The 26,324-nt window shown below is 39.6% G+C and overlaps 2 protein-coding genes and 1 long non-coding RNA gene across 3 annotated transcripts; 1 reads left to right on the top strand and 2 right to left on the bottom strand.

The window, feature by feature from the left end:
- Positions 1-1,229: 1,229 nt before the first annotated feature.
- On the bottom strand, positions 1,230-3,822 carry LOC130549082 (uncharacterized). The gene is made up of 5 exons (XR_008962131.1): positions 3,744-3,822; positions 1,957-2,057; positions 1,836-1,871; positions 1,714-1,761; positions 1,230-1,576 (listed from the first exon to the last, which is right to left on the bottom strand). It is a non-coding gene; the product is annotated as an uncharacterized LOC130549082 (long non-coding RNA).
- Positions 3,823-8,152: 4,330 nt separating this feature from the next.
- LOC130548553 (natural killer cell receptor 2B4-like) lies at positions 8,153-11,755 on the top strand. The gene is made up of 5 exons (XM_057325392.1): positions 8,153-8,252; positions 8,439-8,762; positions 8,833-9,129; positions 10,507-10,532; positions 11,705-11,755. Exons 1-5 carry the CDS (start codon positions 8,195-8,197, stop codon positions 11,753-11,755), a joined length of 756 nt encoding a protein of 251 aa, XP_057181375.1. The 5' UTR covers positions 8,153-8,194.
- Positions 11,726-24,523, bottom strand: LOC130549043 (uncharacterized). Its single transcript, XM_057326180.1, has 6 exons — positions 24,311-24,523; positions 22,421-22,741; positions 21,837-22,133; positions 15,020-15,307; positions 14,509-14,587; positions 11,726-14,397 (listed from the first exon to the last, which is right to left on the bottom strand). Exons 1-6 carry the CDS (start codon positions 24,357-24,359, stop codon positions 14,334-14,336), a joined length of 1,098 nt encoding a protein of 365 aa, XP_057182163.1. The 5' UTR covers positions 24,360-24,523; the 3' UTR covers positions 11,726-14,333.
- Positions 24,524-26,324: the final 1,801 nt, after the last annotated feature.

The following is a 26,324-nucleotide window of genomic DNA, read 5'->3' as shown; positions in this document are numbered from 1 at the left end:
GAACTCTGGACAAGAGGGACAGGATCATGACAATACCACAAAGGAGTCTTCAGACCAAATTGTGAGTATTTGAACTACTTCTAATTTAGGCAGGAATTCAATAGCATCTGGCTGCAGAATTGCACTTGCACTCTCAGACTTGCACTGTCAGACACCTTCGCTTCCTGTGACGTCACTTGCAGCCGACACAAATAAACCGGACAATTTATCACTCCAGAACTATAACAAGGATTATATCTTTGTATTATTTTATTTTAACATTTAAATAAAGTATGACTAGTATATATATATATATATACAGTATATATATATATATATATATATATATAATTTAAAATAAATTTTATATTATAATATAACGGCAAAGAAAATCACCCTGGACCTCTCACATCCAAGCCATCATCTCTTCACAATGCTGCAGAGCACTGAGCACCAAAACAACCAGACACAAAAACAGCTTCTTCCCTCAGGCCATCTACCTCTTGAACAGTTCAATGTTTTTACACACCGTGCAATTAATAACTCTGTGCAATAATAATTAAGTGCAATATTAATGATATCCTCCAGATAATACACTATCTATTTTTATACAACTTTTTCTGTCAATTATATTTCATTCATTCTGCTGTATATAGCACATACCTTGTACTACAATAGTCTATTCTTATTTTTACTTGTACATATTTACATACACACATAGCTTTACACTCTCTATATCTTTATCTTATGTTTATTGTATTGTATTTCTTAATTGTTTATACCCATAGGCCCTTATTTAAATCATTGTGTACTGTATTCTATTGTGTTATGGTCTCTGTGTTCTGGATGCTCCTGTCACCAAAACAAATTCCTTGTATGTGCAAACACACTTGGCAATAAAGCTCTTTCTGATTCTGATTCTATTATTATCAAGGCCATTATCAGGTGGGCAATTGCAGCATTATGGATGTAACATTTTGAGACCAAATTTAAACATGTAAATTCTCAGAGAATGTATATACTACCAATATATTGAATCATCTGTTTCTACTTTACTAAACCCATGATGATAAGAGTTCAGATATCAGTCTATTCATGAGTTTTCCATTTCAAAAGCGGGAAAAATGTATGAGTTTATGAATTTATGAAAACATGTTTTCGAGAGACACCATAATTTGTAGGTTCCTAAACAGAAACGCAAAAGTATTAAATTTAAATAAAAAAGATTATACAAATTATTTGAGGTTTTATTTTACTAGTCACTTCAGTAAAAACAAAAGAAGAAATGCCAAAAGAAACAATGGCATGTTATGCATTTTCTTTAGATTCAGCTTCACAGAACACTTTCAGGTTTATGATATCAACAACATTATCAAGGAATACTCATATCTTTGATTTCAGTAAAGACAAAACTGAAGGGTTCAAGAGCTGCAATTCTGTCCTCTGAAAATTCAGCCTTTTGTGATGTTTCCATGGCCTCTGAAACATCTTGGTCCTCCATGCAGAGTACTTTGGGCAGCTGAACAGAACCAAGCAGCACACCTGAATGCTCCGAACACCACACACTGGCTTTTTTCAAATCTGCCATTGATGGATTCTATGAAATAAATAACACAGAGAACAAGAGACACAACTGTGAAATCAAAGGCACTAATGATAAAATTCATAAATGTTCCAAAAATAAAGCAAAAACAACTTTGACTTTTTTGCTAGTCCTGTAACAAAACAGGGTACCTCTTGACTTATGGGTTTCCTCAAACACAGGATGCAGTACACAATCATCTGCCGAAAAATATATACAATACAAACAAATGAATATTTAACATAACTGAGTAACAACTTCACAGTAAATATACCTGTGCCGACTCCTGAACCTGATGCTGTGGCTCTTCCTGTTAATAAAACATCACAGCATGAACAAACATTCACAAAGTAAAGATACATTTTGAGTGTCGTTCCCCCAGCATATACATTTACCTGAAAGATCTCCTCCAACTTCCTTCTCCTTAGCCTAAAAACAGGCTGCAGATCACCCCTCAGGAAGGCTTTCGACACGAAAATTTAAAAAATAACAAATGCTGTAGAAGTAGTTACATTTTTTGTTAACTAACGAATCTTACTGAAACCATTTGTATGTAACTTACATCAGTACGTTTATATCAAATCAACACCATCAAGCACTTCCACAAACTTATTTTCACCACAAATAATTAAACAGGGACGGTACACTATCCAGTGGTTTCAACGTATATACAGTATGCCATATAATTAGCTAGTTTAGTTTAGTTTATGTATTTAAAACGAGTGATGGACAGACAGTGATATTATGGTTGGCTAGTTCACCTATACAAACTCTTTGTATAAACAAGTAACAGCATATACTGGATATAATATACTATCACACATGGACAAAACATTTAAACTTCCGGCAATGACCGCGAAAAGTTCTCAATCCATCACGTGCTTGTGCTACACGTGCAAAATGAAAGCAGCGCGAAGAGTGCAGGTCTCGACTGCAAGTGACGTCACAGGAAGCGAAGGTGTCTGAGGCCCGGTTTCACAGACAAGGTTTACGGCTAGTCCCAGACTAAAATGAATGTGTGACCTGTCTTAACTGAATATAACTTGCCCAGAAATATCTTAAAATACTATCAGTGCCGTTGTTTTGTGTCAAGATGCACACCAGAAATGTATTCTTCTAAGGCATTTTTATAAAAGCGACATAAATATCTTAATCTAACTAAGGCATAGTCCTGGCTTAAGCTAAACCGTGTCTGTGAAACTGGGCCTGAGAGTGCAAGTCTGAGAGTGCAAGTTGATAGGCTGCAGCCAGACCCTTCTTTAGACATTAATGCCTGTGTGTTGAGTTATTTTGAGAGGACAGCAGTTTACACTGTTATTCAAGCTGTACACTCACTACTTTATATTGTAGTAAACGTAATTTCTTCAGAAATGTGTCATTTACAAAAATGTGAGGGGTGTACTCACTTCTGTGAGATACTGTATATGCATGTTAACAAGCAACATTATTTACATAGAGGAACTGTGTTTTCACCGAGTGTCACACAAGGTGACTGTACAAAAACTGAAAGAATTTTGGAACAGTCAGGTTAAATTCCTATGGAAAGATGTTCTTTACTTCCTTTATCAATAGTGTTTCAAACACAAACACATTTAAATAGTGTTTGTACCCTTTAAAATACTAAAAATAAACCCTTTCCCAAATTAAGTTTGGACTTAAATCACAATTACAGTAATCTAAGACTAAGTTTGTCTTTCAATCATATGCGTTTTTGCTGAAAATAATTAAACAACATCTGATGTAAGGACTCACTCTATTTGCTTGTCCTGCATGACTACATAAAGAGGATCCTGAATCAACTCTATCCACACCCAACACAGCAGGTGCACGTAAACAATTAAATGTCAATAACATAGGCCTACCCATGAAATGAACGCAGCAGATAAGTTTAACATAAAAATCAATATCACAATATCAAACCAAAACATGTCACCATATTCATTAAATAAATTATCAATATTAAAAAATGTATAAAACGTGGGTACGATTGACCTAAAACGAGGGAATGAATTAGCACCCCACGACATAAATATATTTTTTCATATAGCATATCCAGGGCTCCACACAACTGAATAGAAAAATAATGTATGAATCCTAATGAAATATAAGCATGTATAAATCATCAGTATCAGGTGTGATCCTGCTGACAGTCTATTATTATGTAAGTGTCTCGCACTAATACCTGACCGCGATGAGGTGTTCCTCCAGTCGTCTCTGAGCATGCGCACAAACTTAAAGACACAGTAGCGCAGGTATACGCCCCTAAGAATAACAAATATGACTGTATTCACTGACTGAACATCTTACTTTAAACTCTTTGGAGGTGGGAGATGGAATCCAACACCCCAAGTCACAGCCAGGAATACAAATATTTTTAGTACATATGACATGAGCCCTACAGCCTGATGTGTGTCACGTCATGACATTATATCGCTGTGTGATGGAGACCTCTAGTGTTGATATGAGGAAACTGCAAACTCATGCATCCATCCGTTTCCACGTTTTATTAGGGACTATGTCTGAATGCACATTGTCAATAAATTTATTACTTACCAAGTTAATTCACTTGTCCGAGAATACCTATGTGGCTTTGAAAGTGTATTTATAGGTTGTTCTTATCGGCAAATAGTTAAATGCATTTTTTAACAAAATTATAATGAATAAGCTCTCTCATCATCAGAATGCATGGTGCTGTTGGCCTTTCCGTTGACTCTAGCAACAAGTGTGTTTTCGGGTTCATAATATTATCAGATCATCTTCCTGTGTGACCACATCAGTGTTTAGAGTAACAGTCCCTCCATCACGGACACTGATTTCACATCATCTGGATCATCAAACACCTGCAGTTTCCAAGTTATCTTTAGGTTATCTATAAAATTGGTAATAGATTAGTCTAATCAACATATTAAGCTTAAAGACAATTTTATAGAAAGTTTTATATGCCTAGATGTGTTTGCAGTGGCGGCTTATCTGCGCTCGACACCACAGCCCACCCCCCCCCATTCATTACGTAACGCCCTGAAAAGCACATCTCACGTTGTGAGAAACATTTTTATTTATATGTAAGGCTAAACATAACACATTTTCTTCAAATAAAATCAAAAAGTCAATGAGTAGGAATAATATATATATTATATATATATATATTATAATATAATATATATATACTACTATATATATATATATATATATATATGAAATATATACGTAATAACTACATACAAAAACATTTTATCTGCACATTTAGTGATGGTCATGTAATAATGTTAAGCATCACATAATAAACAGTCGGTGAGCTCCGAACGGCATATATCGCCCTCCGAACGGGGACACCACACAAACCGTCGCTCCAAATAAAGAGAAAAATGACGTTGTTCCTCCTTTTTCCAAGTGAATTTTAAACGGACACATTAAGAAATACAATTTAATTTTCCCCTCTACAGTTTACACATCAAGAGCTGTACACTTCGAAGGGAGTAGCGCACAGGGATGATCACTTCTGAATGGAACGCGGGGAGTCTCTGTGCAGTGAAGATCAGATAGTAGAACACAGATGGTCGATCACAGCAGGAAGAGCAATCGAGCACAGAGCTCTCTCTCTCGCTCATTCTCTTTCAAGATTTAAATGGCTTTGAGTGGTAAAGAAACTGTCTTTTCTAAAGCCTATGAACGATAAATATACAGTACATATTTACAAACAAGCAAAAATATATGTTATAGTCACTACAGGGAAGTCGTTTGAGACGGTCGCGTAATCATGTGTGGCGTCCTCTCGATTCATTTTTTCAAATTAAACATTGCCCACTTTTTATGTTTGTTTGTTTGTTTTTACCAAGTGCCACACGAAATTACCATTAAATGCATTTAAATATCTAATACGTTGTTTGGGGGGAAAATGATATTATTTGTTTGCAACACTATCTTACAGGCGACAAGCAGCTGTTTTATAGAAATGCTCCACCGCACCCTTGAATGTTGACTTCACATGCTCTCTCCTAAGTGTGTAGGGCTTTAGTGATGCTCCCTTTCAATCGGAATTTGCCAAATCAACCAACAAATATAATACAATAAATAGTAAATAAATAAATGCATCATTAAATTAAAATATAGAAATAAATAAAGATAGTATAAAAATATATTATATGGGAGGTAGCTGCAAACTGGATATTTACACAACAAAACAGCTAGATGGTGATAAAATAAAACACAACTCTGTGTAATGAAGACCTCTAGTGTTCGATAGAAGAAACTGCAGGTGACTACACAGATCTGTTTATTATATCCATTTATTTATTGACCTGAGGACTGATTTCGGTTAAATGAGTTCGTTCATCTTGCAAAATGTGCTAATAAAAAACACGGGTTAATAAATTAGGATTGATGTAAGTGCAGTCAAACAGTGCAGCTTTACATGACCTAAAAAATACAAGCACTATGTTGTATTAAAATGGTATTAGATTTGTTAACTTGGAATCATTAACTTTATATGTTAGAATGTGGTGCTGTGGTGAAGTGATGTTGTGTAAGATCAAATCAACAGCAGCTCTGACCACAGATGGAGGTGAAGGTTTACATGGATTGTTCAGTTGATTGTGGTTTTCAATGGAAACAATCTACAGCCGCCGCTTAAACACAGGTTTTGCACTGACTGATATATTCTCACATAATATAAACATTTTTTTAGATGAACATGAATTGTATTTCAGCTTATTCTTGTCTATTTGAAGTTTTCTAACTCTCATGTAAAAGTTTATTTGCAGTGATATGTGGTAATTAAAAAACACATATCTGTTTTTTTTACCATAATAACAATAATGTTTGTGTTTGTGTTTGTGTTTTTCAGATGTGTTTGGTGATGAAGTGAAGTCAGTGTCAGTGATGGAGGGACATTCTGTTACTCTACACACTCATCTACAGAGATATGATCTGATCGAGTGGATGTTTGGTGTTCAGGGTTCAGTTATAGCTAAACTGAACAGAGAAGCCAATTCAACACCATTTATTAATGAGAGATTGAAGAATCATGTAGAGATAGATGCTCAGACTGGATCTCTCATCATCGCAAACATCACAACTCAACACACTGGACTTTATCAACTAGACATCATTGAAAATACTGTTCAAAACAAACACTTCAATGTTACTGTGTATGGTGAGCTGAGAAATATTATAATCATTAAAATTATGTTTGTTAATTTAAATATTTTTTTCCAGCTCACCTGCCTACTCAAGAAAGTTCATATTGTGCCACTAATATGGTCATGAAGAAGATCTTTATTTTATCTTGAGATAAAGTGTCTTATTGTAGAATAGAGATATATTTTAGGAAGTGAAGACTTCAGTCAGTGTCACACAACAGCAACAGAGTGATGATGTAAAAATAATACATTCAACTGACTAATAAACAACAATCAATGATGAAAAAACAATCAGATGATATGAATAAACACTTAATTTTGAGTCATGTTTTATCACATTGTTAAATTGATGACAAAACAATCATTGAAATACTTGTGTGACTTAATCAACGTTTAGTTGTTTTAAGGACATTGAAGTCTAAAATAGAGTCAAAGTGAAACTGCTGTGGTCTCATCACACGTGTGGTCTCATCTGTTCAGTGGACAAACAGCTCGTATATTAATGTGTTTGTGGTCAGTTTGCATGCCTGTAGTTGTCTGCTGAAAAGTTGCTTATTTTCCACTCATATCTTTATGCACTTCACTCCAAACTCATTTACTGACACAGGTCAGAGGTCAAACACAACCTCACACATCACAGATGACTGGCTTAAAATATAGGATATCTAGATTACATGTTCATAGATAAATCATGAAAGCAATTTATAACAGTTAAATGTGTTTAAACTATATTAATGAAACAGATTGAACTATAATAATGTGAGTGATTCAAAGTCCGAGCTGATCAATGGAAAGCTGATGAGATATACAGACAAATCTCTGTCAGATGTCTCATGCAGCCTATGGACATTCATTTAATAGCTTTAAACACCCTGGCTCAGTTTCCCAGACAGGTCTTAAGCCTAGTTCCAGACTAACTAAAATGTTAGAGATGTTTTGATCGAAAACAACTTGCATTGACATTTCTTAAAATATATCAGTGCGACTGTGTTGTCTCAAGATGCACATTAGTAACGGTTTTTTTGTAAAGTACATTTTGAAAAACAACTTAAATATCCTAATTTAACTAAGGCCTAGTCCTGATTTAAACTATCCCTGTCCGGGAAACCGCCCTCAGTGTTTGTCAACAATTGTCTCTTTTGTGTTTTTTTTTTGCGCGTCAATCTTGTCTTCCGCGAAGGTTGAAGATATTTGTCAGATATCACGCGAAAATAACGAACTTTTCCCGCGAGTAATAAAGAGCGTGCAACGCGATTGTTCGCGTTTGGTGTGAACCAGCATAATGGGACGTCCGGTGTGGATAAAATGTAAAATTATAATGGGTTCTCATGCGGTCTATTGTCTCTTGTCGCGTCGGAAAAGAAATCTCGGTCTTCTGTAAGTTTCCTCTCTGTCTTCGTGCGAGTTCATGTGCGCGCGCGTTCATGCGAACGGCTGTCTTATGATGCTACGGGGAAAATAAACCCATCTACTGATACTTCCTGTCACATTACAAATGCAGAATATGATTTGTGTGATAGTTTTGCTACGTTTATGTCTTTGGCATCTGAACGGTAAGTGATAAAGTTTGTGTTTTTAAGCTTTCACTTCTTGCAGTCGATGTCTGAACTTAGGAGTCGTATCCTATCTCTTATATATCTAAAAAAAAAATACACGCGTGGTTCACCTTATTATTTATTATATTTTACCTTCTTTGCGTGAAACGTTGTACTATAATTATAATTGTTTGTGTTGTTCAGGTGTGTTTGGTGATGAAGTGAAGTCAGTGTCAGTGATGGAGGGACATTCTGTTACTCTACACACTGATACTGAACTACACACACATGATGTGATGGAGTGGATGTTTGGTGTTCAGAGTCCAGATGAGATTATAGCTGAAATCAACAGAGAAGTCAATATAACATCATTTATTAATGAGAGATTGAAGAATCATGTAGAGATAGATGCTCAGACTGGATCTCTCATCATCACAAACATCACAACTCAACACACTGGACGCTATCAACTAGAGATCATCAGAAAACCTTCTGTCCTCATCAGACACTTCAATCTGACTGTCTATGGTGAGTTGAGTTTCTTCACGTTTTAAATCACAATCACCATAGTATTAAAATTTTTGAAATATTTTTTCAGCTCGTCTGCCTGTTCCCGTCATCTCCAGAGACTCTTCTCAATGTTCTTCATCATCTTCATCATCATGTTGTTGTGTGTTGTGTTCAGTGGTGAATGTGTCACATGATGTGAGCGTCTCCTGGTACAAAGGAAAGAGTTTATTGTCCAGCATCAGTGTGTCTGATCTCAACATCAGACTCTCTCTACCTCTGGAGGTGGAATATCAGGACACAAACACATACAGATGTGTGGTCAACAATCCCATCACAAACCACACACAACATCTACACATCACTCAACTCTGTCACACGTCTGCAGGTGAGTATCAGTGTTTTCTATGGAATGGATCTTTTAAGTATTGTTAATTTATTTATTTATATGGTTGTTTGAACAGGGACAATACAAAAGACATGATTCCAGTCAAAGACAAGAAAAAATGCATTGCACATAGAGATTATAGCAAGCGCTAATTTGCATCTCCAGTCCCTAGAAAAGCTTTTCTAAAAAAGAGAATCCAATATAACTGTCTTATTTATAAGCTAATATAACAAATCAATCCAATACAAGCATATACAAAGCAAACCCAAGCCCCATTTCTATGAATACTTCCAATCCTGGTGACATAAATGACTGGTAAAAGATCATTTAAAATGGAAATATGTGTACAGATCTTAAAAAGACTTTTTATCATGTATAGCTTTGATCTCGTTTGGCAACATGTTCCAGATTTGAGATCCCTTAACAGAAAATGCTCTTTGCCCTAATGAAGTTCTGCGGAGCCCAATCCTACAATTTCTGCCAGAAAGACTCTGGAGGCTAGATGATGTTGCAATGACATTTATTACAACTATAGGTAATGAGTGATGTAGCATTCGAGTCTTCCTGGCAGAACTTGCGCTTAAGCTTTCATTTCCACCCGCAGTACTCCTACCTGTATCATCTTGTCTCATAAGATCTAAAAACAATACAGCCTGACACTGCTGTCGCTCTGCTTGTCTCTCCGTTCATCCCTTGCTTCTCTCCATTGACAGTACCTCACTGGGTAGGCTGTCCTCACTCTCTGCACACCTGTCTCCTGTTTTTCACACCCATCTGCCGAGGTCCATCTGTTTTGTTATTTGTCCCGTGAAACTCCAGTATTTTAGTTTCTCCCGTGAACGCAATCATGAACAGCCCTAGGAACCCCGTTGGTGACAAAGTGGACTTTTGGCACTCGCTTGTACGGTGGCTCTGAATTGTCAAAACACCTCTCAAAATGCTTGCTACGCATGCAGAAACGTAGAAAATCGAACCCCATCCCAATTATATTATGACGGACGGAAATAGGAGGCAGTGTGCAAATGTGATTGACACAACGTGAGGTCGAATTTGTTTTTTAACGTGTGAAAATTTCGGACTCAATGTGCAATGACCTTAAAACAGGGAATTCTGGGAACATCCTTTGACTGTTTTCAGTTGCCACACATGTAGTGGTTTGCAAAATTTAATATACTGTACATTATTTGCGGTTTCATAACATTTACTCCTGAAAAGTATACCATATATCACCATATTTTACAGTAAAACTGCTTTGAGTTTAACTATTGCTTTCTGTTAAACTTTTTTTATAGTGCCGTCTGCTGTTGTTGTGATCTGTTGTGTTGTTGTTGGATGTGTGATGATTGTAACCGCTGTTCTGATCTTCTGGATCCGCAGAAAACACACAGACACACAACAACAGGGTAAGATTTAGATATTTAAATAAAGAATGTGTATATTTACACTTTACTACAAATAAACATATCTGTTATTATTACTAGCAGTTCGGAGTGGTGAAGGGGAGATCACTTACGCAGAACCAACATTCTATAAAAGACAAACACATAAACTGGTGAGATCATTCATAACTGTGTCGTGTGTCATAATCTATCACAACTAAATTAAATGTCATTTAAAGTGTTACAACTGGACTCCTGAACAGATGACTGTGTATTATTGTCTTCTCTTTAAAGTCCCCCTGTGGTGAAAAATCACATTTTTTCTATGTGGTGTTTTTAATATGCTTTAACACAAACCATGTGCATATGTATCATTTAGCACCATAGTTGAGCATTTTCTCTGTAAAACTGACATTTTTAACAGATACTCTCACAAACACAATTTTTTGTGTCAAACATATCTCAAACCAGTTGAGTCGCACAGAAGACCTAGTGCATCAGCTAGTCGAAGGTGGTGTCAATGAGTGGAGGCGGGGACCAGTTAGCATAGTCATAGTTGAAAATATTGAAAATGAAAAATTTAATTTGCTGTTATTAAAAATCCAAAGCTGGCATGAGTAAAGAGACAGCAGTGTGATACATAGACGTATCGGTCAAAATGTGCAGTGGTTTACGCAAAACAATTCCTCTGTGTGTCCTGTTGATGTCTTGTTTGCCACCAGATGGCAGAATGAACCAGATTTGCAAGTGAACAAGGTGCTGCAGTCTTGCAAATACTACACATTTGATTCTGTGTATTTGCTGAACTGTCCATTTAAAATTGGCTACATATTTTTAATAAAGCACAACTTTAATTTTAAACCATTAATAAACTTGATTTGATATTACATTAAATTATAATAACATTGCTTAGCCTTGGGTGTGTCATGTGTTAATGGTGATGTATTATGCAATAACTAATAACCAATACTAACGGAAGCGCAGAGCATCCAACAGGAAGTTCGCTGGCGCCCCCACGGGGAAGGAGAAAGGTGGATAAGTGGTATTTTCCACAGAAATCATTTGTTTGATACATTATTTTTTGACATTTTTTACTTTGGGCTTTAAATTTACTTCAATAATTCATTTTTCACAACTGCAAGTTTAAGAATGCATACTAATACCCTGCTCATTTTTATATTTTCTGTGTTTGTCAGAAGTGTGCAGTGGATGATGATGTGGTGTATGCAGGAGTCATGAGAAGGTGATCAAACTCTGATTCCTCTAATGGTTTGAGGCCAGGAATTATGAATATAAATATGCTTTTACTTGTTTTGTGACATTTGCATATCTATTTATTTAACTGTTCAAAAATTATTTATATAGTTTGCAAGCATGTGTTCATCATTTTCATATCATTTTAAAAATATTTAATTTGGCTTTAGGCATGGCTGCTAGACATATAACAAAAATCTAATAGCAAAAAGGCTACAAGAAATATTTAAATATTTTGCCCAGTATACGCAGTGGCCAGATTTAATTTCACTGCAAGTTGTGTACCTTATACATACAGTAAATCGTAAAATATTGTATCACAATGTTGATTTTGAATCAAATAATTGTACAGTGAAGAGCTGTGGAATATTCTGTAGAGTAAACTGAAGGTTTTTTAGATTCTTTTTTAAAAGTATTGAACTAGATTATGTTTCAGCAAAGCACAGTGCTTGTTGATTTTGATGCATACATAAAAATAGAGAGTGTGTTCCAATCTTGCCTAGTTTTAATATGTTGAAGGTCACATGACTAAACCGCTAAACAGGTCTTATTGCATCTGTTTGTTGGAAAAGTGTTAACAGCAGTATTTCCTATCAGTGATGGATATTTAGGGTAAACCTAACAAGTTTCCATTTTTATTTGTTTTATTCTATTTTAATATTCAAATGTCTGTGAGAAGAAAAAAAACGTATATATCAATCTGTTTATGTGATGATCATCTTTTTGAGTAAAATGGCTCTTTATGGAATGAACCGCATACAAAAGACTTAAACCGGATGCAATGAGACCAGTTTCTGCTTTCTGCGCGTGACATTTGGCATAAAGCCTATTAATGTAAAATGGCACAGGAAAAATACATATAGATATATAGTGAAAGATACAGAGTGAAAAACTGAATAATATTTGACAAGACTTTTAAAATTTACAGTTTTTAAAAGCAGTGAAAATTTCCCCATAATTCCCTGAGTGACTAATATAACCATGTAAATAACCATGTTTTTTCTTATTATTGTTAACAGTTGTGTGCATTAGAGTGTTTTATGTTATATTTGATGTATTTTGCTAAAATAAATACATTTTGCATGTGTAAATGTGTAAGGGTGGTTCCATTATAGTCAGAGGCGGATTAACCATATGGGCAATTGGGCAAGTGCCCAGGGGCACCAAGACTTTAGGGGCACCAAATAAACCCGCAATACAAAATATATATATTTTTATAAATGTACATAAGCACTTGTTTTTTAAGACTTAAGTCACGCATCTGCGCTAAATAGGCGTGGCACCATGTGCGGGAATACCCCCACTTTCAGATAAAAATGGTTCTGTCCTCCGCACTTTTTCGACACACCTCCGCCAAAATTCCCGCCCATGTTATCTGGTTAGTTACATAGATTTGAGTGAATTAACATTCAGCCAATCACAAGTGACTGTTATGAGGCGAGTCGTCTTTCGTGTACACTTTAATCTTCAAACAGATGGAAGCGGGAACGATGCAGAGCGCATTGTTGTAGCGGAGCCTAAAAATGCGGGGATTAGCACTGATTAATAAAGGTATATATACATGGCATGCGTCAGAAATAAGATGTTATAGTGCCGATAATGTCTGCTAATAATAGTACGTGGAGGTAAGGCCACTATTGAAGATCCAAACCTGGGTTTTAAAGTGAAAGTGAAGAACGGTCGGTGTCATCACTATAGCAATCAATTCATACGTGTCCTTTTTAGTGGAGTACACTTTTATCTTAGTACTTATGTGATCGTTTAGTAAGAAGAATGTACACATACTGTGCTTAAATAGAGCGTTTGAATAGCTGTATAGCAGTTAAAATAGAAACAATAACGTTTCATGTTATTTTTATGAATAACCTTGCTATACATTGTAATCTGGTGAATGCCACTTTGGTGAATTAAAGTCCCAATGTCCTGAAAATCTGTACATTGTTCCATTGTCCCCCTAATGTGAATACATACATGCAAACTATAGTGTGTGTGTGTGTGTGTGTGTGTGTCCCTGTACCCCCATTTTGTGGCACGCACAACATTTACACTTGTTAAAAAAATGTTAGTGATTTTTTAAAATTACATCAAAACCTGAAATGTAACATTACAACAGAAAGCAGGTGCCCCTTAACTACAGTAGGCCTAATTGTTAAAAATACTTAATGGAAAAGAGTTGTTTTTGTGTTATAGTCTACAAAAGTGTCATGTTAATGTATAATTCTTGTAAAATAGTATATTGTAAATTGCTGAGTTTCATTCTTATAAAATCTTTTAATATATAAATCATTTAATGAGTGGATTCTTGCGTGTGGGTTGATGGGGGGGCACCTCTGGGGCTGTTGCCCAGGGGCACCATGAGGTCTTAATACGCCTCTGATTATAGTGGTTCAGGCAATAGGGATGCCGAAATGACTAAAGAAACATTAACTGCAAGATGGTATAAAACTTTGTAACTCTTGTCAATTTTCACCCTTCTGCTACTTTTAGAATAGAATAGTATTGATTCCTACAATTTATTTTTTCAACCATTCAAAGAAATGAACCCCTTCACTACTTAGAGAGGCTTCTGGATCAAACATGGTGCTGGAGTTGATGCTTTAACCATCTATCAGAGCCCGTGAAGTTTGTGTAAAACCTGCTGGAAAAAAGGGTGTATTAATATGAAGCTCCTCAATTAGCAGTGATGTCAAAATTGTGAAAGGTGTTGGCATGTTATCTGAAGGTAAAGCTGTAAGTGCTTGATCACCTCTTTGTGAGCATAAAGACACAGATCAGAAGGAGTAGGCCTACGACAGGAATTACACACAGCCACAGGACACGAGAATCTACAAAGATGAACAGATACATATAGTAGAATATCTAAAAAACAAATGCACTTTTTTAACAATCCAACAATCAATCTGTTTGCTGCTTGTCTTTAGTCTACATGAAGGCTCAGATGTGGTCAAATTATGTGAAAAGAAGTGGAATAAGGAATGTTTGTAAGGAATGTAAGGAATAATTGGCAACGGGGCGTTGAATTATTCAAAAGTTAATGCACACCCTGAGGTGGTAATGCGGCCACGACCCGAACTTCTGATGATAGAGTCCAGTGTATTTGAACATCTGTGACATCTGTGATATCAGTGTGGTGAAAACCATATTTTTCATGGTATGTTTGACATTTTCATGGAATTGCCCAGGTATAACAACATCAAATAACATTATTTATTAATTATAAGGCTCTTTCCTTTAAAAGAACACATTGAAATACTCACCACGAATAGTAACTTTAAATGTCTTATATAAGACTTTATTGATGCTGATCTTATAAAGTCCAGAGTGATGAGATCTGATGTCATGGATCATGAGAGCTCCGGTCTGATCATCCATCTTCACTCTGCCTCTGAATCTCTCATCATCAGAGAACATGAAGCTATTGGCCTTTCCATCGATTGTTGCAACAAGTGTGTTGTCAGGTCCATAATGCCACTTTATCAGATCTCTCTCTTTAAGAACATGAGTGTAGAGAATAAAAGAATGTCCTTCCCTCACTGGCACTTCACCTGCAGAACACAGGAGAAATCACAGTCTCAATGAGCGATGAATTGACAAATGAGTGATTTTTCCAGACAGACGTCCGGTGGTGGAGTAATAGAACCTGTGCTGCAGGAAATCAAAGCTCATTTCTATATAACTGCACACATGAGAAACATAAAGCACGTTTGATATATGACGTGTGCACTTTAGAAAGTAGATTGAATCTAGTTACAATCTACCATGTTTCTCACTACCAGTGTTGAGTGTAACTAGTTACTAAGTAATTAGTTACTGTAATTTAATTACTTTTCCCTTGAAAAAGTAAAGTAAGGGATTACTCTTGTTTTTTCTGTAATTTAATTACAGTTACTTCTGATGTAATTCAACTAAATACTGTGAAATATGTGTGTGTGCAATAGTGGAATTGACTAAAGTCTAACTTTAAAATCTCTGCTTTAATGTATAATTCTCACATTTGTAATACTTTGGTCAGTTAAAGCGGCAGTCCGCAAGTTCTTTTGAGTAAAAATGAGCTAAAACCAATTATTGAGCAAGTACATGAAAGAACGGTGTTTAAAACTGTGTCATTTCCCTTGCTGGATTCATCATGCAAAGCTTGGTTTATAGCGTGACAGGCGGTTTGTTGCGTGTACTCACAACTGTTGGGTAGGATTTCATACAACGTTTAGTATATTTACGGTGGCGATTAGTACTTTTACTTTTAAACGCCAAGCAGTGTTGACATCTGGGGATTCATCATTTGTGAAAAACAAGAAAGAACGAACTGAAGATGGTTTACAAAGAAACAGGGAATGTGATCGGACTCGTGCGAAAATTAATATTGGCAAGGCATTTCAAAGGTGGCGGGAACTCCGTGATCTGAAAGGATTGTAAACGGATGCAGGCATCGCTTTATTTCTTCTGAACAGGTAAGACACATTTTTAATATTTCAATAGATAACACAAAAACCGTAGCGCACTTGTTGTGTTAATACAGACGGGTACACTTTCATCGGTTGTTCTTTCTCTCTTTATGTTCATTATGACAAATATAATTTAAGACCTATTCGCCCGGGATTAGTATTATCTGGGGACCTCGTGTGATTTAGAAATGACCTCCCCACATCTGTATTTCATTAGCACGGACAAGTGAAGCCTGTGATTTTACTTATATCCCGGATATGACGGCAAGGCTTTGCATGTAGTATATATAGTTGTATGATGTATAATGATTTATGACCGTGCCTGTCAGCATTTGAGATCCGTGTTCGGGGATCTTCTGTCCAGTTCGTGTTACGGGAGTTCCCTTTCTGTCGGCCTCTCGACGTTGTCGAGCCAACAGATGGGGTTCGCTCTTGAGAACTTATCAACTTCTGACTAGTTTAGAAAAGGCCAATGAAATTGGCGAATGAAATTTGCATGCCGGACTCCGCCCCCGGATATCCGGGTATAAAAGGGAGACGGCGTGCTGCATTCATTCACCTTTTGTTCTTCGGAGCCTTCACACTGATCGACTCCGAGACTTCAAACTCTATGCCGAATTACTGCTGGAATCTTATGACGTGGTGCAGCGGACCGTGCTTCGGGCCAGGGTCACCACCCCTCTGGCAAGCGATCGTGCTCGTCCCTCTAGCTGAGATGTTCAACGGGTTTTGCAGCCCGTACTTCATCGTCCCCCAAAAAGGGGGGGTGCTAGATCTGCGTACCCTGAACAGGCACCTACTCAAGCTGCCGTTCAGGATGCTCACGCAAAAGCGCATCCTGGCATCTATCAGATGTCAAGATTGGTTCATGGCAATCGACCTGAAGGACGCTTACTTTCATGTCTCGCTTTCGAGGGCGGGCATATCAGTACAGAGTCCTCCCTTTCGGTCTGTTCCTGTCCCCACGAGTCTTCACGAAGATCATGGAAGCCGCCCTCACTCCCCTCGGGGAGAGAGGTGTGCGGGTACTAAACTATCGCGACGACTGGCTCATCTGGGCACACTGGCGAGATCTGTTGTGTACACACAGGGACCTAGTGCTTCGGCACCTAGATCGGTTGGGACCACAGGTCAGCTGAGAAAAGAGCAAGCTCTCCCCTGTGCAGAGCACCCTCTTTCTCTGTATGGAACTTGACTCTGTCTCCATGACAGCGTGACTGACTCAGAGCGCGCTCAGTCAGTGTTGAACTTCCTGAAGTACTTCAGGCAGTCAGCGGTCCCCCTGAAAAAATTTCAGAGGCTCCTGGGTACATGGCATCCTCGGTGGGGGTGGTCCCCCTCGGGTTGATGCACATGCGACCGCTCCAACACTGGCTACAGAGTCGGGTTCCCTGGAGGGCATGGCACACCGGCAGCAGCCATATGGTCATCACGCCTCTCTGCCGACGCACCCTAACCCCCTGGGGTTGGGGTACCATATGCAACGGGCACGCAGTGTCGGGGTGGTGGACGTGCCCCCGCCTGCTCTGGCATATCAACTGCCTAGAGTTGTTGGCTATGCTACTTGCACTGAAGAGGCTGCAGCCTCTCGTGCAGGCCAAGCACGTGCTTGTCCGGTCGGAAAGCACAACTGCCGTGGCGTATATCAGTCGACAGGGTGGCATTCGCTCACGGCAGTTAACAGGACTCACCCGACGCCTCCTCCTGTGGAGTCAGCAGGTGATCAGCTCCCTGCGAGCCACACATATCCCAGGCAACCTGAACCAGACAGCCGCCGTGCTCTCTCGTCAGTTGGCGCCTCGCGGAGAGTGGCGACTCCATCCCCGCACAGTCCAGCTCATATGGGAGCAGTTCGGCCAGGCGCAGGTGGACCTGATGCCTCCCCGGACTCCTCCCATTGCCCGCTTTGGTACTCCCTGACCAAGGGACCCCTCGGCACGGATACCCTAGTGCACAGCTGGCCGCGGGGTAAGCGGAAGTACGCCTTCCCCCCAGTGAGCATCACTGCACAGGTCTTGTGCAAGGCCAGGGAAGAGGAGCATCAAGTGGTACTAGTTGCGCCCTATTGGCCCAACCGGACTTGGTTCTCGGAGCCAATGCTCTTGACAACAACTCCCCCCTGGCCGATCCCCCTGGCGAAGCACCTGCTTTCCCAGGGGAAGGGCACGTTATGGCATCCCAGGCAGACCCCTGGAACTTCCATGTCTGGACGGGACGAGGAGATCCTGAGTGGCCCACCCCCTGCAGTGGTTGGGACATCACTCAGGCTAGGGCCTCGGCCACTAGGCGCCTATACGCCCATAAGTGGCACCTCTTCTTGTCCGGGTGCTCATCTCAAAGAGAAGACCCGCGGAGTTGCTCGATCGGGAACGCGCTGTGCTTTCCTCAAGAGAGACTGGAGAGTAACCTCTCCCCCATGCAGCCGCTACTGCCACTCATCACGACCCAGTTGCTGGGAAGCCTCTGGGACAGCACGACCTGGTCATTAGGTTCCCAAGGGGTGCGAGAAGGCTACCGCCTCATCCGCACCCCATACCCTCTTGCGACCTAGGTGGCGGGCCTCAAGAGGCCCCCCCTTCGAGCCCCTCGGAGATGCCGCTCTTTCTCACCTCAAGATAACGACGGCTCTCCTGATGGCGCTCACCTCCAAGAGGGTAGGGGACCTACAAGCACCCTCCGTGTCCACAGATTGACTAGAACTCGGGCCCGATGATTCTCACGTTATCCTGAGACCCCGCCCCGGCACTCCCCCTAGAGACCAGGTGGTGAACCTGCAGGTGCGCGCACTGCACCTCTACTTGGACCGCACGCAGAGCTTCAGAAGCTCTGAGCAGCTCTTTGTCTGTTTTGGAGGTCAGCAGAAGGGGAGGACTGTCTCCAAACAGAGGCGGGAGGACTGTCTCCAAACAAAGGCTGGCACACTGGATCGTGGATGCCGTCGCTACGGCATACCAATCTCAAGATCGCCCCTCCCAATTAGGAGTGAGGCACACTCCTCATGGGCACTGGCTCAGGGCGCCTCTCTGGCAGACATCTGCAGAGCTGCGGGTTGGGCTACGCCCGTTCTACAACCTACGCGTGGAACTGGTGTCAGCCCACGTCCTGCAGGGCAACATGTAGGACCGGCAGCCGGTAGGGCGTACGCCTGCGAAAGCCCTTCCCCCTTCCTCTAGGGGGATCAGCGGCTATTTATGCCTCCCTTCTTTCCCCACTGGGTAAAGAACAGGCATTCCATCCATCACTAAGCACTTTCCTGGGGGCAGGCTGGGCAGAGCAGCTCTGCCCCCTTAGGCCGGGGAACAGTTGAGTTATCTACCACATAGCTCTAACCGGACCTAGTGCTCCAGACGTGGTAACCCCACCCCCCTGTGGGTGGTTCCGTCTGATGTATCCTCATGAATGGTTCCCACCTCGACAACCCATGACCTCCTTAGGTGGACTTCCACCTTGCGGTTAACTCCTTCAGTCTGCACATTTTCTCATGAGTTCTCCCCTGATGGTGAGACCATGTGGTGTCTCCACTAATTCCTCCCTACGGTAGGTAGTGGTCTCTGTACGTTTTTCCCCCAAGGGGGAATAATGCTTACCCAGTGGCCCTTACGGTGCCGGGCGGCTTCTTGCTGTTAGAGAATCAAGGCCTCCGCCCGTGACGGCCGTTGGCAGAGGCGTCCCACCTTTTCTTCAAAAGCTCTGGGACCCCCTACCTCTCCACTGGACGGTTACAATTTCGCGCTAGCGCTCACGTCTGACTCACCCAGGCCAGTCAGCGTCGCTCTGCTAGAGATTGTGACGCGGCACAGCGCTGTGGCGTTTTCCATAGGAACCCCATCTGTCAGCTCGACACAACGTCGAGAGACCGACAGAAAGGGAATGTCTTGGTTACGGATGTAACCTCAGTTCCCTGATGGAGGGAACGAGACGTTGTGTCCTTCTTGCCACAATGCTGGCCGCCCGCCGCAGCGGTCGAGGGATGCTCAGGCTCCTCAGACCAAGAGGTGAATGAATGCAGCACGCCGTCTCCCTTTTATAACCGGATATCCGGGGGCGGAGTCCGGCATGCAAATTTCATTCTCCAATTTCATTGGCCTTTTCTAAACTAGTAAGAAATTGATAGGTTCTCAAGAGCGAACCCCATCTGTCGGCTCGAAACAACGTCTCGTTCCCTCCTTCAGGGAACTGAGGTTACATCCGTAACCAAGACGTTTCCATGAGAAATAACAAAATGACCCGCACCCGAAATAATATCAACACACTTCAACACAGCCTCCATTTGCGCTATTTGTGTCTGTTTATGTTCTTATTTGTTTCGTGTTATATCATCTTCCATGTTATCTGTGTTTATTGTGCGCTACTGATGTACAGTGACTCAACGACTCAAAACATCAGACTCATCCGCGCAGTTGAGCAGTAGCGAATCACAACTCACGTAAAGACATACCTCTGCACATCACCTGCAGTAGCAATTACAAACTGAGATGGCGACAAAGAGGCCAATCCTACGGACTGCCGCTTTAATAAGAGTACTTTATGTAGTTTTATATGATTTATTTCAATGAATTAAATAAGCCTATCATGCCTATCCTTGAATCTCTCAACTAATCAAGGTTGATGTAGGATATAGAAAGTCATTAGTAATAAGTAACTAAATACTTTTTGGAGAGAGTAATTTGTACAGTAATCTAATGACACTATTGAATATGTAATTAGTAACTAGTAATTAATTACTTTTTCAGAGTAACTTAAACACCAACATTGCTCACTACACACTCTCACATTTGAAATATGACTTGTACACACAGAACGTATATTGAAGCATTTCACGAGTTCACCTTAGCTGATAATAAAGTGAGACGGCTGGTAAGCGTATTTGGCGTGCTTGAGGAGTCGGTGTGGAGGAGGGATGTCGAGAGATAATTGAGAGACTGAAGGTAAGACTGCTTTGGTATTTGTAGTGCTGGTTAGGTGATTACTGTGATTGAAGCCAGCCGGATTAATTATCTGCACATGCTCCTCCCGATGTCACGGTCCTACCTTCTTGTTTATGAATTTCTAGTCATGTGGCAGGATCGGGACAGAGCCCTTAGGTTTTATGTGGAGAGAATCATATTATTGTCTATCTTAACATAATATGCGTTCTCTCCAGTGTCTTGTCATTGGCCCCGCCCCTCTCGTTTCATGTATTGCCTCCCTGCCTGTCTTATGTTCCACACCTGCCTTCGCTCGTTATCCTTCGTTTGTCTTACCTATAAATGCCCTCATGTTTCTTTGTCCTGTGCTCGTGTATTGTACTACGTTTGATGTGCGGTCTGTGTATGTATTGCTGAACGTGTCTCGTGTGAGTATTTACCTAGTCTTGTTTGCTTTTGGATATCCTTTTCCTGCCCCTGGACGTTGTGTCGTGTTTTGTTTTGTTTTGTTTTGTTCTTGCTTTCGTTTTGCCCCCTCGTGGGAAGTCTATTTTTGTGGATTTACCTCTCAGTTCTGTTTTCCCCATCGAGGGTGTTTTGTTTTGTGTCTTTTTGTTATTAAAGTCTTGTTCATTAACCCCTTCACTGCCTGCCTGCATTTGGGTTCTTCTTCCCTCACGACCGTGACACCCGAACTTTGTTAATAAAACATCATAAATACTCACCACTGACGGTAACATTGAACCTCTTGTAGACTCTGTTATTGATGCTGATCTTATAAAGTCCAGAGTGATGAGATCTGGTGTCATTGATCATGAGAGCTCCGGTCTGATCATCCATCTTCACTCTGCCTCTGAATCTCTCATCATCAGAGAACATGAAGCTATTGGCCTTTCCATCGATTGTTGCAACAAGTGTGTTGTCAGGTCCATAATGCCACTCTATCAGATCTCTCTCTTCAAGAACATGAGTGTAGAGAATAACAGAATGTCCTTCCCTCACTGGCACTGACTTCACTTCACCTGTAAACACACGTGAAGACACAAACACAAACAGATTCACACTGATTAATGATAGTGACATTCTGTGGATAAAACACAGTCTCAATACGCAACCGATTATTTTTCCTGACAGACTTCCAGCAGTGGATAACCTGTGCTGCAATAAATCAAAGCTCATTTCTTTATACCTGCACACATGAGAAATATAAAGCACTGCAAAACATGTTTCTCACTACACACTCTCACATTTGAAATATGATTTGTACACTTGAACACCTTAGAAAGTAGATTGAAGCAGAATTACTCACTATGAACAGTAACATTGAACCTCTTGTATGAGACTTTATTGTTGCTGCTGATCTTCAGTGTATAAAGTCCAGAGTGTTGAGATGTGATGTGTGTGATGGTGAGATCTCCAGTCTGATCGTTCATCTTCACTCTGTCTCTGAACATCTCATCATCTGACAACATGGTGCTGCTGGCCTTTCCATTGATTCTGGCAACAAATGTGTTTTCAGACCCATAATACCACCTTATCACATCATCTTTGTGTTTGATGACGTCAGTGTGTAGAGTAACAGAATGTCCCTCAGTCACTGGCACTGACTTCACTTCATCACCAAACACACCTGAACAACACAAACACACACAGATATTCAGTGCACAAAAATAACATTAAAATGAGCTATTATATGTAACACCACAATGGTTACAATGGTTAACACTAAAATCACAAGGCTGTACAAATATCTTTCATCTTTTATCACACTAATAAAGCACTATCTTAACCATTACTGTTCATACATAAAAAGTAGGGACATTATTTTTTGCTAGCAAAATTTTTTTTATTTCAAAAGCATAATTTGGAGGGAGATGTAATTTAAGCAGTTAAATATTAAAATTCCAGTCATTTAAGAGTTAATAATATAGCAATATATATAGCACAAGATTCACTTGAGAGTACAGTAAATGGGATTGTCGCAAATAAATACTTTAAAAGGTAGACATCACTGCTGAATTCCTCAGAATTTGTAAATTCATGTTGACAAAATAACAAATTGTTACACCATATTTTGATATTTACTGTAAGTGATGGACTATAATCTTTTTGATTATAATATTACTGTTAGCAGAACATGTAGGAACACAGAGCCTATAAGCAAGCAATGATGTTTTGTCTATTCAAACAACAGTTATTAAACAAATAAAATTTAAACTTGAACATTCCTTCAGTTCTGCATGTCATGTCATTATTTCTGCTGTCTTCACATGCTCTCTGAAATGTAATAATTCTGAAGTCATGATTCTGAGCTGGTTGTGTTCAGGTGCTTTGTTGTCAGAGAGAATGAAGGCGTGTGTCTCAGAAAAATGTATTTAAACACTATAATCCACATATTAGACCAACAGGAGTAATAATAACGAGACCAGGCTATGAAGCTGTGGTGGTAAAAACAGCAGAAATCAACTCCCATCCGTCATGTTTAAAGTTTAAGGCCGGCCCATGGGGAATTCGGATATTCAAATGAAACCCTCCAGTGGTAAACATGGTGTCAGAGGGTGTTCATGTGTCATTTTTACATCATTCTGAGAGCATGTGAAGGCAGCATTAAACAGCATTAGATGGGATTTCACTCCTATTTTGAAATAACAAGCCACACCCTGAGACTTTAAAAAACAATGGATAAACCGGCATGACAGATTATTACACACAAGGCTATTCAAAGTTCTCATTGTGTTGTGTTGTGTTTAACTGGCACTTTTATTAATCATGACATCACATAGGTAGATTTTGTGCTATTAACCAACGCTTTGACATTTCAAAGCAATTTATTTTTATTTTTATTTATTTATGTAGCGCTTTTACAATTTTCATTGTTACAAAGCAGCTGTACATGAGACACATTGACTATAAGCAAAATAATTAAAGTTGTACCTGCAGAAACAAGAAAAGGTGAAAACACAGAAGACAGACATACACACATACAAAACACTCCACACACACAACACGCACACACACACACACACATAGACATAGACACACACACACTGACACGCACACACACACACACACGCTCAGTGAGAGCACACATTTAGGATAAAGGAGAGAGAAGCACAGGTCAAATATAACAGACTATAAATTCCTACTGCCATATGAGCAACTGTGAAAGCAAAAAAAACCTTTAACGAGTTCAATTTACCACTGGCGATCAGAAGGGACAGACAGAGGAAAATCAAGCTGGGACCCATGGTGTTATCTTCAGAACAAACCCTGAAGACTGACGTGAAAATGGTTGTTGTAATGTAATTCTTCTTTTGTGATGTTTAAGTCATAGCAGATGATTCTGTTTGGTTTGGTCTGATGAGACCGATGGTCCAGACAGCTGCGTCAGTAGATAGTAATAGCTGAATTGTGTTTCAGCAGAAATGAAAATGAAAGTATTCTCTCCACACACCTTATGCAAACACTCACTGTCCCTTCCCCATCTGAACACTTCCAATAAAAAGGCTTTGATTGGGGTTTTGATCTAAGGTCACATGCGGTCTGTTTAATTTAAGTTTTGTTCGGTTTTCATACAAGATTAAGATATACTGGTTTCCCAGTTACAAAATTCCCTGGAGGTCACGAAGCTTGTTCATTGCTAAACCACGGGCACCATTCAAGGACTTGTTTTTCTGCTTCTGCATATATTATCCAAATTACATTTGAATGTTCTGGTGCCATAATGCCATTTGAATAGGCCTATATCTGACAGGCAAACTAGGAAGAGACCAGTGGAAAAAACTGTTCTAACAAAGTGAACATATTAACTAAACATTACCCTTTTACAAAAGAACCATTCACTCAAAACTATTCTTAAAAATTCTATAATTTTTTGATTGATGTTGCAAGCAGTAATTACATACGCATTTGGCAGACGCTTTTATCCAAAGCATTGTATTATACATTTGTTTCTGACTATATGCAGTCCGCTGGGATCCAACCCACGACCTTGGCGTTGCTAGCACCTGCTCTAACCACTGAGCCACAGGACAGCATAAACATTAACAGAACGATAATTAACCTGTGAAGGAATCTAAACATGCACGAAACAGTTAAATGTGTTTCAACAAGTGTCACACAAGAAACAAAATAAATCTGGAGTTGTCAGGTTACATTCTGATCTGCAGGGCTCTAGACTCATTTTCCCCACTGGTTGCACTGGTGCACAAACTTACATTATGTGCATTAATATGTTCAGCTGCGGCAAGCTGTTTGTTTTGCTAATGAACAGGGGCGAACACTGCAGGTTAGTTTCGTTTCAAACGTCTCAAATCATTCGAGCTTAGGCTGAAAAATCTGTCACAGCAAACTAGCTCTCACGTTGTGTGTGTAACGTTATAACTTGTCAACGACAAGCGCTCAAATCCACATAATTCCTCTAAGATCTGCAGGTGCGCAATCCGTGGATTTTAGGCGAGCATACACGAGACAGATCTATTGATATATTTATGTTTTTGTCATGTAGAATAAATGTGACACAGGCCCAAACAGATCAGCTCAAAACTCATTTATGGAGAAATCCAACAAAGTTGTTTTAAAGTTTAAAAAAAAAACGTACAGAGGTGCCACAGGTCTTCTTATGTAAACTGCACTGAATTTTTAGATTAGGGGTGTGTTTAATGTTGTTTTTTCAGTCGTTTTTTTTCTCCTTTCTGATGTTTGTATATCAGTTTTCTCTATAATTGTGTTGAAAACTCAATAAATAAATCATAAAAAAGAAGTGTCACAGGTCAAACAAATTCTTACAGGGTTACAGGATATAATAATGGAAAACTCATGACATGTTACAGCAGTATGTCAACTTCATAGTGTATGTCAACTAATGCCTCATTTGTGTAATTATATTCCTGTAACAGTTTCTTAAATCTAACTCTGTCGCTAGGTGTCGCTAGTCTCTTGCTACGAGGTGGTAAGAAGCGTTCCTTTGGTTGCTATAGTAACATTTATAAACAAACTGCAGTTACTGATGGGAGACGGATGACGTGAGCTCCACTGCTTCACTCCTATTGGTAGTTGCTTCTGAAAGTCGCTCATCATTTGCATAAAGTTGAGCAATACTCAACTTTGCCGCGTCGCTAGACACGCCCAGTTTCTGTCGGCAACGGTCACTGTCGCTCGTGTCGCCGGAAATCGCCAGCTCTTCATTGAAATAAATGGAATCGTGTCGCTTT

The sequence above is a fragment of the Triplophysa rosa genome, linkage group LG25 (assembly GCF_024868665.1).
Source record: "Triplophysa rosa linkage group LG25, Trosa_1v2, whole genome shotgun sequence".
Taxonomy (NCBI): Eukaryota; Metazoa; Chordata; class Actinopteri; order Cypriniformes; family Nemacheilidae; genus Triplophysa; species Triplophysa rosa.
Note: the sequence above shows the minus strand (reverse complement) of the source record. Positions and strands in the feature narration are given on the sequence as shown.